The sequence below is a fragment of the Dromiciops gliroides genome, chromosome 5 (assembly GCF_019393635.1).
Source record: "Dromiciops gliroides isolate mDroGli1 chromosome 5, mDroGli1.pri, whole genome shotgun sequence".
Lineage (NCBI taxonomy): Eukaryota > Metazoa > Chordata > Mammalia > Microbiotheria > Microbiotheriidae > Dromiciops > Dromiciops gliroides.
This window is the reverse complement of record NC_057865.1, coordinates 278,355,358-278,370,032: the sequence shown is the minus strand read 5'-3', so window position 1 is coordinate 278,370,032 and position 14,675 is coordinate 278,355,358. Positions and strand designations below refer to the sequence as shown.

General features: G+C 41.2%; 1 protein-coding gene across 1 annotated transcript in view; it reads left to right on the top strand.

Moving 5' to 3' along the window:
- The first annotated feature begins 490 nt into the window (after positions 1-490).
- LOC122729312 (sodium-coupled monocarboxylate transporter 1-like) overlaps positions 491-14,675 on the top strand; it is a 49,193-nt gene continuing 35,008 nt past the window's right edge. Inside the window, exons 1-3 of the mRNA XM_043968108.1 lie at positions 491-841; positions 6,665-6,730; positions 12,273-12,324. Coding sequence (XP_043824043.1) covers positions 491-841; positions 6,665-6,730; positions 12,273-12,324 — 469 coding nt within the window. The remainder of the gene's footprint in view (positions 842-6,664; positions 6,731-12,272; positions 12,325-14,675) is intronic.

Here is a 14,675-nt window from a genome sequence, read left to right as displayed (position 1 = left end):
TCCCTGGGTTTATTTACCGGTAAGGGAAGGTGTTGCAAAGATCCATTTAGACCCACGCCCTCCTCCAGCCTCTCCCTCTCATTTACATTTGTATCTGCCTTCCCCTCTGGGGTGACCAAAGCTACCACTTCCTGCTAGTTCGCTGGCCAAGGTTCGAAGGCGCAGGACTCCTCTCCAGGATTCAGCCTGGCTTGGACATTCCCAAGTTTGGCAAGCAGAGAGTCTCTCGTCGCTTAGTCGCCTCCACCTGCCGAGTCTTCTCCCACCTTACAGCGCTTCCAGTCACGGGTTCTGAGTGGACCCCTCCAGGAGTGTCGCGCTGTGGTCTCTGCTCTCCCCGGGGCCCAAGGAGGGGGCACTCCCCTGCTGAGAAAGCTCAGGTGGACGGGCTGATTGACAGAAGGGCGCTCCTGTCACACGCCCTCCCAGCTCGGAGCGCCAGGACGCGGGCTCCCTTCGGTCCTTGGAAAGAAGCTTGCGCTGCGCAGTCATGAGCGCGCCGGGGGAAATCGGTGCCTTCGTGGTGTGGGACTACTTGGTATTCGCCGGGATGCTGCTCATCTCCGCGGTCATCGGAGTTTATTACGCCTTCGCCGGGGGCGGCCAGCAGACCTCCAACGACTTCCTAATGGGCGGCCGGAGAATGACTGCGGTGCCCGTGGCGCTGTCCCTCACCGCGAGCTTCATGTCCGCGGTCACGGTCCTGGGGACCCCCTCTGAGGTCTATCGCTTCGGGGCCATATTCAGCATCTTTGCCATCACTTACGCCTTAGTGGTCATCGTCAGCGCCGAGGTCTTCCTTCCAGTCTTTTACAAGCTGGGGATTACAAGCACCTACGAAGTAAGGCCAGTGAACATCCCCTGATGGGTTTTGGTTTGTGCAGATCCGAAATGTTGAACTTGGGATCGTAGGATTATAGGTTTAGAGTTGGGAGTGAGCTTAGAGGTCGTCTGGTCCAATCCTCCCCTCCCATAGCGCCCCAGAAGAAATGAAAAGTCTTTAGACAAGTCTTTCTACTGTAACATATTTCCTCCCCATTTATGAAATCCTATCTCCTTTCCCGGAATATTTATTGGGAACACTGCAAAGACACAAGAGACCTGCTTGTTTAATCATCCTTTTCTGGGGGGCAGCCAGGTGGTGCAGTGGATAAAGCACTGGCCGTGGATTCAGGAGGACCTGAGTTCAAATCCAGACTCAGACACTTGACACTTAACTAGCTGTGTGACCCTGGGCAAGTCACTTAACCCTCATTGCCCTTCCAAAAAAAATCATCCTTTTCCTCTCAGCCTTGTTGGTTCCTTGGGAAGCAGAGGCGTGGAAGGATTTCCCATGCATTTTTTCTTCTTTTTTTGGCGGAGCAATGGGGGTTAAGTGACTTGCCCAGGGTCACACAGTTAGTAAGTGTCAAGTGTCTGAGGCCGGATTTGAACTCGGGTACTCCTGAATCCAAGGCCGTTGCTTTATCCACCGTGCCACCTAGCTGCCCCTTCCATGCATTTTTAATTTAGGGGGTTTTGTAAGTCTCCCTTATTTCTGAAATCTGAATCTTTGCTCCAGGGACACTATATCCCAAATCAAGGTTGAACTGTATAGTAATAATATTACTAGCCTAAATTAGCGAGAGGGGACAAAAAACTGAGCTGGGGGGAGCCAGGAGAGCTGAGCTTTGGCCTAAGGATATGCTCCAGGTAAAATAGTAAAGCATTCACTCTAATCTCGATCTGGGCAATGAACTTTCTCCCGGTGGATGTGTCCCTGAACAAAGGCTTACTACATCCTGCTCTTCGTTCATTCCGGGATAGAGGAAACAAGGAATGCTCTAGAGGATACAAGGCTGACCTTGGAGTCAGGAACACCTGGGTTCAAGTTTGGTCTCCTGTGACCATGGGAGAGTAAGGTAACCTTTCGGTGTTGTTAAGTCAACTTTTATAAGAAGACTCATAAATGACAGTTAACTTATCTGACCTGATGAAGGGGAGTGTTCACATTGGTAGTCACATACACTAATGAAATCTCACCTGGAAGAATAATAGGACAGATGATGTATACATGTATATGTATGTACATATACATATAGGACAGAGGCAAAATAATCATTATGTTAACATGTTTGAGATCCTGGAATGTTTCTCTAATACGCTTTTTAGAATCACATACATACATATATGAAGCAGAACGGTTTAGTAGATAGATAAATGATCTCAGGGACACAAATACAATACAATACAATGTATAATATATATGCATGTAATAAACATGTATTTATTTTATTTGCATGTTATTTATGATTTAATTTATATGCTTATGGGTTGATAGATCTCTTTGGACATGTTATATATAGAATCGTTGTATATCTATATAAAGATTTATGTATAAAGAGGGGAGGAGACAGACAGGGAAAGAGATGAAGAGAGATAGGGAAAAGGACACAGAGGGAGAGAGACAGAAGATGAGAGACAGAGAAGACAGACAGGAAGAGAGGGGGAGACAAGGAGAGAGGAGAGGATGGAGAGTGAGAGGGAAGAAGGGAGGGGAGACAGAGAGGCAGAAAAACAGACAGAAAGATTTCACTGAAATAAGAACCCCACCCCCACCCCGCAAGTTGGAACCTTCTCTGCATCTTGTAGCCTTAGAGAATTCTCTAAGGTCCTACAGGCAGTATTGTATGTGTCAGAAGTGAGACTTGCCATTCTCTTTGTTCTAGGTCTCTACCCGCTACACCACGGTGTGTGTGTCTGTGTGTGTCTGTGTCTGTGTGAGCGATCTTTTGAAACTGAGCAATCCTGACATTCATAGCAACAATTGCACACAATGCAAATAAATGCTGTGATTCTGTCAAACACTTTAGAGATAGCTGCTGGGGTCCTGGAAACCATATATCCTGCGTATTTCTCTCGGTGCCATATCCTTGCATTGGATGGTGAGCTCTGGGAGGGCCAGACTGTCTCTTATCTAAATTTTGACTCTCTCCCAAAGCCTGACTCAGGGAGCTCTCTTCATACTCTAGGTTCAGAAGAATCTGTTGACATTGCACAGGTTTGATACTTAATCAAGATGCATCGAAGTTAAAAAATAAAGGAGTGGGGGGTGGGGCATGAAGGTGAAAGGTTTTTGAAACGTGAGGACAGAAAGTTCAGGCCTGAATATGTGGTAGGACAGAGATGTTTTTAGTGTTCTTCTTCACCTCCCCCAGTCCTTCCTCATCTGTTAATTAATACTTCAAAACTCAACAGATAGTGTTCTATTTCATACAGCATAATAACCAGGGGTCAGCAGTTCCTAGTTAATCTGCTTCAGTTGACACAATTGATGGGCAATTTCATAGTTAGGTTGGTTCTGTTTCCATGTGGTACAAGGGAAAGGGCTGGATTTTGAGTCAAAGTTCGAATCCTGCCTATGTGACTTCCATACCCTTTCTGGGACTGTTTACTTCTTTGTAAAGTGATGGGGTTGGACCATCTTGGTGGTCTCTTCTGAACTAATTCAATGTTATGCACTGCCTCCCCTTAATTTCCTTCATGCCTTAACTTAGGTGCAAATCTTTTCCTAGAAACCTTTCCTGATCTTCCCAGTTGATGGTGGTTTTTCTCTCCCCTCCCCTTACCCCCCATCAAATGATCTCGTTATTGTTATAGATTCAGAGTTGGGAGGGATCCTAGAAGCCATCTAGTCCAACCCCCGCCCCCACGACTCTATTTTACAGATGAGGAAATTGAGACCAAGAAAGGTGAAATTACTTGCCCAGACAGTAAATAGTAGTGTTCGGATTCAAACTCAGGTCTTCATATTCCAAATCCAGTGCTCTTTTTATTGTACTGATTATCTCATTTATATTTTACTATATAGATAGCTCTATCCTCCTAAAGAATGTAAGCCTCTTGAAAGCAGGGTTTTTTTTGGTTTTGTTTTTATCTATGCACCTCCAATAGTCAAGGCAGTGACATAAACAGTTGTTTATTGGGGGAAAACAAAAACAAAATCCAAAAAAACATCAAACAAACCAACCTCCCTCTTTTTTTTTTTTTTAGTGAGGCAATTGGGGTTAAGTGACTTGCCCAGGGTCATGCAGCTAGTAAGTGTTAAGTGTCTGAGACTGGATTTGAACTCAGGTACTCCTGACTCCAGGGCCGGTGCTCTATCTACTGCACCATCTAGCTGCCCCCAAACCAACCTCCCTCTACAGCAATCACTGTTGGACCACTCCCTCTCTCCCTTCCTTCCTTCTCTCTCTCTCTCTGTCTCTTCCTCCCTCTGTCTTTCCCCCTCTCTCTGTCCCTCTCCCTCCCTCTGCTGTCCCTCTCCTGCTTTCTCCCTATCTTCCTCTCTCATGGACCCCTTTTGCAGTCTAATGAATCTGATGGACCCTTCTCAGGATAATGCATTAAAGAAAATATACAAGGTTAAGAAAACCAATTATATTGAAATATGGTTATCAAAATATTGGGGGGAAAAACCCAAGTTCATAGTCCCTAGCTTGAAAACTTTTGTCAGAGCAGCAGTTCTCAAGTGTTTTGGTTTTAGGGAGTCCTTTATTCTCTTAAAAATTATTAGGGAACCCCTCTCCCTCTATTAGCTTTTGTTGACATGGGTTATATCTATTGATATTTACTATATTGGAAATTTTAAAATCTTAGTATTAGGAAAATAATCAACCCCACAGACTCCCTGAAAGGGTCTTGGGACCTCATGGGATCTCTCAACCCATTTTGAGAACTGCTGTTTTAGAGGGTTGTCTGGGAGAGTAAGGTTAAGTGAATTGCCCAGGGTCACACTGTTTCAGAAATAAGAATTGATCCCAAGTTTTCCTGCACAAGCTTTCTTCCTATCACTGTTGCCCCATGTATTGTAAGTGCTTAATGAATGCTTGTTGGTGTAATGATTGGAATGACGCCACCTACTGGAGACTTGCTGTGGAGAGCTCCACCATGAGGAAAATGCCTCAGAGGCATTGTGGCTTTTCCTTGGCGTCAGGAAATGACGCTTGCTCATGGGTGCTGTCTATCAAGTCTACCAGCCAATCAACTGGAGGAGCCTCCTATGGTCTGGGAGGAGACAGGAAGGAGGAAAGGGAGCCTGCGCAGGGAGCGCAGGCCCTTTTGGCTTCCGGACTTGATGGTGGTGGCGGCAGAGGACTTCACAGGAGATTTGAGGAAAGATAGGAATGCCAGACTGTTAGAATTCTGTTCTCAATCTTTTTCTTTCTATTTTCCAATAAACCCTTAAAACCCTAAACTCGTTTTATCAGTGATTTTTAGTCAGTTTCCCCCAAACTGGGGGAACACATTAGAATCCACATTTAGAATCTTAAATTACACATTGGAATGAATTGAATTGAAGAGCATTATTTTTTAAGAAGTCAGCTGTAGGGAGGATATAATTGATTATCCTAGATGTTGCTTTGGGATGGATCTTAGCTGTTTCCCCATGTTCTGGCAGAACCAAGCATCTTTTTGTTGTTTTGTTGTTTAGTCACATCAGTCAGGGCCAACTCTTCATGACCCCATTTTAGGGGTTTTCTTGGCAAGAAAACTGGAGTGGTTTGCCAATTCCTTCTCCAGCTCATTTTACAGATGAGGAACTAAGGCCTTCTGGGTTAAGTAACTTATTCAGGGTCACACAGCTAGTAAGTGTCTGAAGCCAGATTTAAACTTATGAAGACCAATTTTTTTATTCCAAGCCTAGTGCTCTATCCACTGTGCCATATAGTTACCCATGATTACTGAAAGGAAAGGGGATGTGGTTCATTTGATAGGACTGAGCCTAGGGAAAGATGGGCAAAACGGCCTGGTAGAGAGCATCTATTCAAAGAAAGAGAAATTGGTCAAAGGCAGGGGAGAAAAGAAAATTGTCAGAGCATGACTGTGGAGGAAAGCCAAAAAAGGTGGAATTCTTAAACCCTTTTGTGTTGTCAGCTCCTTTGGAAGGCCTATGAACAATGAATCCAAATGAGTAAGATATATAGGTCTACAAAAAGGAAAACAATTATATTGAAAAATAGTTATCAATTAGCCAGATCTCAGACTAAAAACCTCTAGACTCAAGTGTTTCTCTGTGACTTTCTTTTCATGGAAGGTAAAAAATTGGGACATCTGGGTGGTGCAGCAGATAGAGAGCCAGGTCTGGAATCAGGAGGACCTGAGTTCAAATTTGACCTTAGACATTTACTAGCTGTGTGACCCTGGGCAAGTCACTTAACCCCATTTGCTTCAGTTTCCTTCAGTTTCATTTGACAGATGTCAAATGAACTGGAGAAAAGAGTGTCAAACCACTCCAGCATCTCTACCAAGAAAACCCCAAATGGGGTCACGAAGAGTGGGATATGACTGCACAACAACAAAAACTGATTGCTTAGTTGGGAGTGTAAATATTCCAGATTTGACTTTCTTGCTTAGGTTTAATATCTCTCCATAATTACTTGACTTCCTTTACCCAACACTCTACATTGTTCTGAGTCTTCTAGGGTCTCAAGGATCTTAGAAGAGCTTATTCATTTGGGGGGGTGGGTGTCCTACAAAGGATCTGGGCTCTTCTGCAGGGTTTTGGACTACATGATCTTCTGAAGACCTCACAGCTCTGAATCTATGATACTTTTTTAGGATGGAAAGTATTGGTCATGCCCACTAACTATTTTGCCTTCTTTTTTATTTTTATTTTTTAAAGTACTTAGAACTTCGTTTTAATAAACACATTCGCCTCTGTGGAACCATTCTGTTCATCGTTCAAACGGTAAGTAGCTCTCTAGTGTACTTCTTATACTTAAGCAATTTAATGTGTCTTGGTAAAATATCTATGGAAACTGGGCTTCTTGTTCATTAAGGCACTTCTAGATGGATTTGCCAAAGATCTAAGTGAAAATGGAAATGGAAAAAGAGTGAGAGAACTGGAAACAGGAGGAAATAAGGATGAGGAAGCTCTAGTTATTGTAGAGTATCCAGAACAGAGATTCTGTGAGCTCAGAAAATGTTCTGAGGTCAAATCTCTCCTTAGACACTTACTAGCTTTGTGATACTAGGAGACTCATCTAACCTCCCTGTGCCTCAGTTTCCTCAGGATGATAATAGCCTAGGGGTTGGTGCAAGGTTAAAATGAGATAATATTTGTAAAGTGTTGCAAACATTAAAGCACTATATAAATGCTTGTTGCTTATAGTAACAATTATTACTACCACAATAATAATAATGATAATAATTAACAAACAGGATTATTTAGATTAATCTGTAGACTTGGTGTGCAAAAGTCAAGTAATTCTCTTACTTTGGGCAATACCTATTTAGCCCCAATTTCTTAAAAGTAGAAAAAAATTCATGCTAATAACCTAATTAAGATAGCCAAGATATTTAAAGAATTTGTTAGATATATTCAAGAATTAACAATAACTCCTCATCTATAGTATTTTAAGGATGCAAAGCACTTTCCTCAGTATATCCTTGTGGGGTTCAGCTAGGTGGTAAATGTATGGAAGATCTGGGTTCTGATGTCTTCTGCACAGAGGACTCCCACTGTGGGAATGGCAATTACCACTGCAGAATGAGATAGCAAGTTTGACTGATGGGTTCATTTGTTAGAGACCTTAGAGGCTATGGAGTTATACCCTCTCATTTTGACAGATGAGGAAACTGAAGCCTTTAGAGGAATAGTAAATTCCCCAAAGCCACACAGCTGGTAAATGAGGGAAGCAAGATTTGAATCTATATCCTACTTACCCTTGGTCCAGAACTCAATCACTATATGATCATAGGATTATGGTTTTAGAGCTGTGAAGGTACCTTACAGATTCTCTCATTTTATACTTGAAAAAGGAAACTAAGGTTTGGAGAAGTTACATGAACTTGAAAAAGGAAAATGATTCAAATACAGCCTCAGATGCTTGATGTCAGCTGTGTGACCTTGGGCAAGTCACTTAACCCTCATTGCCCCACCAAAACAAACTAACAAACAGACAAAGAAACAAACAAATAAATAAAAATAAGAAAGTTAAAAAATAATAAAAAGGAAAATTAAATAGTAAAAATGAGAAATGAAAATGGTAAAGTTTGTAGAACCAGAATTTGAATCCACCTCCTCTCCCCCAACCCAACATCCTTTTTTTCCTTTTAAATATAATTTATTTTTTTCCAATTACACATAAAGACAGTTTTTAATATTCATTTTAAAAATGTTTTGAGTTCCTAATTTTCTCCCTCCCTCACTTCCTCACTCACTGAGATGGTAAGCAATTTGACATAGGTTATCTATGTGTAATCATGTAAAACACATTTCCATAGTAATCATCCAACATCTTTTCTGCTACTTTCACTTCTTTTTTATCATAAAAGTCTTTTATTATTTTCTAATTACATGTAAAGATAGTTTTCAACATTTGTTTTCATAAGATTTTTAGTTCCAAATTTTTCTCCTTCCCTCCCCCTTCCCCAAGACAGAAAGCAGTCTGATAGGTTATATATGTATAATCACATTAAACATATTTCTTCATTAGTCATATTGTGAAAGAAGAATCAGAACACAAGGGGAAAACCTCAAAAAAGAAACAAAAAACAACAACCAAAAAGTTGAAACAGTATGGTTCAGTCTGCATTCAGAATCCACAGTTCATTTTTCTGGGTGTGGAGAACATTTTCTATCATGAGTTCTTTGGGATTGTCTTGGATTATTGCACCACTGAGAAGAGCCAAGTTTATCATAGTTGATCATCACACAATATTGCTGTTACTGTGTACAATGTTCTCCTGGTTCTGCTCACTTCACTCAGCATCAGTCCACTTAAGTCTTTCCAGGTTTCTCTGAAATCTGCCTGCTCATTGTTTCTTACAGCACAATAATATTCCACTGCATTCCTATACCACAACTTGTTCAGCCATTCCCCAATTGATGGGCATTCCCTCGATTTCCAATTCTTTGTCATATACTTGCACTTCAAAAATATTACTTTAGGTACTGTACATTTATGGTTATTATTTCCATTTTATAGATGAGGACACTGGGTTTTTGAGCAGTAATATGACTTGCCCAGGGTCATGCAGGCACTATGAAGTTGAGATGAGCTTCAGACTCAACTCCTAACTCACAGTCCACTTCTCTATTCTTTGGAATGATTGGGTGAGAATCATGTGTCAGGAAGAGGAATTTAAAAAACAACAACAATGGATCCTTGTAGAGAGGTTCATCAACACCTTGAGGTTGAAAAAGGCATGCAGGCATACAATGTGGCTTTACCAAAAAAATTATGAGGTCTTTAATAAAAGAAATACCAAATGCTTACTCAACTGAAAACCAGTATTTAAATTGGGAGGCCATAAAAATCACATGTTTTTTGAGCTCCCCTTCAAAGTCAAGTGTTTCCCGAAAGAACAATCCAGGAACATAGGAATGTGCCAGGGAAGTTGGCTCAACCTGGAGTCAAAAGCTTGGGAAAGTAGGTTACTGTGAAGCCACGGGTGCTAATTGTTACCTGAAGTGTTTGGAATTACTGATGTGGCAAAGGGCTGTCACAGAGAGCCTCCACTGACTCATCAGCTTCAGCACTTCCTCCAATGTGGATAAGGATTTTGGCAAAGCATAGTCTGTCTTTGAGGAGTGAGCTAATGGAAAAAGGTAGAAGGCTTTTCTTTACGTTGACAATCAAAAGTCATGTAGACCTTTGCCATGGTGGCTGGAATGATGTCTGGGCCAAACTTGTATCTGGATTCTCCAGGAGTTAGGGGAGGAATATATAGAGAAAAAGGGAGCTAGTCATACTACTTGGCTTGTAGCTACTGTATGCAATTAATGATCTCCACTTGCCCTGACAATTCAGTCCTTCCTTAAGTCATTCTTTGAAATGCTCAAAGAGATTGATTTGGAATAAAGGGCTCTCATTTCCCCCAAAGAAAATTTCTGGACATGCTTATGAATTTCTCTCTCTCTCTCTCTCTCTCTCTCTCTCTCTCTCTCTCTCTCTCTCTCTCTCTCTCACACACACACACACACACACACACACACACACACACACACACACACACACACACACGGCAGCAGACATGGAAATGCAATTTTGTTTTAGAGAATGGTGAAAGGTTAGCTAGGTGACACAATAGAGTGCCAGCCCTGGAGTTTGGACAACCTGAATTCAAATCTGGCCTCAGACATTAACTAGCTGTGTGACTCTATGCAAGTCATTTAACCCCAATTGCCTCCATAAATTAAAAAAAAAATGGGGTGCAGCTAGGTGGCGCAGTGGATAAAGTGCTGGCCCTGGATTCAGGAGTACCTGAGTTCAAATCTGGCCTCAGACACTTGACACTTACTAGCTGTGTGACCCTGGGCAAGTCACTTAACCCCCATTGCCCCACAAAAAAAAATGGTGCCAAGTTATAAGGAAGCAGTTCCATTAGGATAAATAAGGGCTATATTTTACTGGGGGGAGGGGGGAGGGGAGAGAAGAGCCACAGATATAGTTAAGCAGACTGACTGAGCTATATTAGTGAGTACAATATGTTACCATAAAAGACAAAAATGAAGACTATGTGGAAATATGAAAACATCTATATAAAGTCTTGCTAAATGAGTAAAAGTAGGAACATGGGAGTACAAAATGCCAAAGCTGGAAGGGACATCAGGGGCTGTTAAGTCCATCCTTAGCTGAATAGATACCCCCTTGTTTTTTGTTTGTTTGTTTGTTTTTGTGGGGCAATGAGGGTTAAGTGACTTGCCCAGGGCCACACAGCTAGTAAGTGTCAAGTGTCTGAGGCTGGATTTGAACTCAGGTCCTCCTGAATCCAGGGCTGGTGCTTTATTCACTGTGCCACCTAGCTGCCCAGGCATCCCTTTTACATCATCCCTGGAGGCAGTGGGGGACTTGTGGAAAGAGCATGGGCTCCAGATTAGAGTACCTGAGTTCCAATCCCACCTTTAATGATTGCTACACATCACCCTGGAGCCCAGTTTTCTCATGTGTAAAATGAAGGGTCAGAATGGGGTAGGTCTCATCCAGCTCTGTGCCTGTAATCCTATGCTTGTCCAGTTTTCATGCGAAAATCTCCATCCATGGGGAACTTATTTCCTTGGAAACTTGTCCCACTGTTGGACAGCTCCAATTGTTAGACAAATTCTGCCTCTGACACTTTTAAGCTTTTTTCCTAGTTCAGTCCTCTGGACACAGAAAGAGCAAAGTCAATCCTTCTTCCACAAGGACCCTTCAAATATCTGAATTTAGCTACCCTGGCTTCTCTATTACCCTCAGCCCAGGTGCCACAAATTTCTTCTTTTCTAGGTTAAATATTCGCTAACCCTATGATCATCTACAAATGGCATCTCCAGTGCCCTCCCAATGCTGGCTGTCTCCCTGGAGATAGACTCTAGCTTTTCAATGTCTTTGCTAAGATGTGATGCCCAGAATTCAAAAGTGGGTGTGGGTGTGGTCCATCCCTGGAGATTCCTGAACTGTTCAACAAATATTTATTGAATCCCTAATTATGTGCAAGACACAATTAAATACAAAGAAGAATACAAGTTGGTCCCTCCCCTGATGAAGTTTACAGTCTATTAGGAGTTAAATGATATATACATAAATAATAACAATAACATAACAAAAGGTGTAATGTTCAGAGTTGGCAACAGTTCACTAGAACCTTTTGAAATATATAGTCATATGTGGGGTGCATTATCTATTGTAAACATAAATATGAGTTAATATGTAAAAAGTTCTATGTAAATTTTAAAGTACTATATAGATGCTAGGCATTACTATTATTATTATTATTATTATTATTGACTACAAGTTCTAAACACAATAAAAGGAGATGGCCAGCAATAAATAAGGTTGGCATGGGGGAGGGGGAGAGAAAGCAAGGCCCCTCCCAATGGGTCCTGACCCAGGTGGACCATGGTAAAGGAAATTCTGAAGGTTCTTGTGGAGCTGATGGGGGAAGACAAGACTACCCAGGAGGAGATGGTAAAAACATTTGGGTAAAAGCAGTTGATAGTATTCATTCATTTATCAGTTATTGATGACCATACAATATACTTTGGTTTGTAGAGATGATTAAACATAGTAAACAAAGCATGAAAATTAATTATTGGATCCAAATAATGAGCCCACTTGTTCTGCAGATGGAACTTGGTGTGCTAGAGGACACAAGAGGGAGTGGACATCTTCCCTCGATGCACAAAATATAGCTAAATAATAGAGATTTGCCAGTGAACATGAACAATAAATGGACTTTAATAATAAAATTCACATGCTGTTAAACTGTATTATTTCAGCTTTCATACTCTGGCTTTCCTTTTCTAGATTCTGTATACTGGAATTGTTATTTATGCACCGGCTCTGGCTTTGAATCAAGGTAAACTTTGTTTGTTTAGAATTTTATTTTCCAAATTACATGTAAAAACAAATTTTAACATCAATTTTTAAAAACTTTGTGTTCCAACTTCTCTTCCTCCCTCTACAAACCTCCCCCCCCCAAGAACTCAAGCAATTCAATATAAGTTATACATGAGCAGTCATGCAAAACATCTCCACATTAGCCAGGTTGTGAAAGAAAACAGACCAAAACAAAACTTCAGATTAAAGAACTATCAAAAAAATTATGCTTCAATCTGTTTTCAGATGCCATCAGTTCTTTTTCTTTTTCTTTTTTTTCTCAACAAACATTTATTTTTTTTACATTTACATGTACGGGTAGTTTTCAACATTCATTTTCATAAGATTTAGAGTTCCAAATTTTTCTCCCTCCCTCCCTCCCTTTCCTCCCCCCTCCACAAGATCACAATCAGGTTATATATGTACAATCCACAAGTGTTCTTTTTATCAGTTCTTTCTATAGGGGTGCATAGTAAGCTTCCTCATTAGTTCCTTGAGATTGTCTTGGATCATTGCACTGCTGAGAGTAGTTAAGTCATTCACAATTACTCATTGAACAATACTGCTGTCACTAGCACAATGTCCTCTCAGCTCTGCTCACTTCACTATACATCGATGTTCATTAGTCTTTCAAGGTTTTTCGGGGATCATCCTGTTTGTCATTTCCTGTAGCACAAGACCATTCCACTACAATCATATAACACAGCTTTTTCCATCACTCCTCAATTGATGGACATTCCCTTGGTTCTCAATTCTTAGCCTCCACCAAGAGTTGCTATAAATATTTTTTGTACAATTTTCCCCCCTTTTCTCTTTTTCATGATTACTATTGTTAACTGTTTCCCTTCCATCCTATTCCCTTCCCCATGATATTTATTTTATTATCCATCTTCTTTCATCCTATCACTTTTCAAAAGGGATTTGCTTCTGTCTGTCCCCTCCCCCACTCTGCCCTTCCTTCTTTTGTCCCTCTCTCTTTATCCCTTTCCCCTCCTATTTTCCTGCAGGGTTATAGAAATTACTCCACTCAATTGAGTGTTTACATTATTCCCTCCTTGAGCCAATTCTAATGAGATTAAGGTCTTTGAGCCAATTTTGATGAGTGTTAGGCTCATTTACTGCCCAGATTAAATAGATTACTCCACCCAATTGGGTGTGTCTGTCAGTCCCTCCTTGAGGCAGCTCTGATGAGTTTAAGATCTTTGAGCCTGGGGCAGCTAGGTGGTGCAGTGGATAGGCCCTGGAGTCAGGAGTACCTGAGTTCAAATCCGGCCTCAGACATTTAACACACACTTACTAGCTGTGTGACCCTGGGTAAGTCACTTAACCCCAATTGCCTCACTAAAAAAAAAAAAGAAAAAAAACTAAAAAAAAAAAAAAAGATCTTTGAGCCTTTACTGATGAGTGTAAAATTCATTTACTGCTCTGCTGCTCTCCCATCTCTTCCCCTACTCCATAAGCCTTTTCCTGTTTCTTTCATGTAGGATTTCACCTCTGCCCTTTCCCCTCCCCCAGTGAATTCCCTTCACCCCTCAATTTAACCCTAAAGATGTTATCATCTTGCTAAGTGACACAGTGGACAAATCATCACCCCTGGACCCAGGGGGATCCCAGCCAAAATTCGGCCTCAGACACAAGACTGTATGACACCAGATATGTCCCCCAGCTCCAATTTTTTTTTTGTTATGGTTCTCTAGGGTCTTGTAATTGAAAGTCAAATTTGCCATTCAGTTCAGGTCTTTTCATCACAAATATCTGAACATCTTCTTTTTTATTCAAGTCCCATTTTTTCCACTGAAAGATAATGCTGAGTTTTGCTGGGTAGGTGATTCTTGGTTGTAATCCCATTTCCTTTGCCCTTTGGAATATCATATTTCATGCCCTCCAGTCCTTTAATGTAGAAGCTGCTACATCTTGTGCTATCCTGGCTGGGGCTCCACAGTACTTGAATTCTTTCTTTTTGGCAGCTTGCAATATTTTCTCCTTGACCTGAGAGCTCTGGGATTTGGCTATAATATTCCTAGGAGTTTTCTTTTTGGGATCTCTTTCTGGAGGTGATTGGTAGATTCTTTCAATTTCTATTTTAGCTGCTTCTTCTAGAATTTTAGGGCAATTTTCCCTGAGAATATCTTGGAAGATGATGTCTAAGCTCTTTCCTTGATCATGGTTTTCAGGTAGACCAATAATTTTCAAATTATCTCTCCTGGACCTATTTTCCAGGTCAGCAGTTTTTCCGAGAAGATATTTCACATTGCCCTCAATTTTTTAATTCATTTGCATTTGCTTTATTGTGTCTTAGTTTCTCATAAAGTCACTGGCTTCCATTTGTTC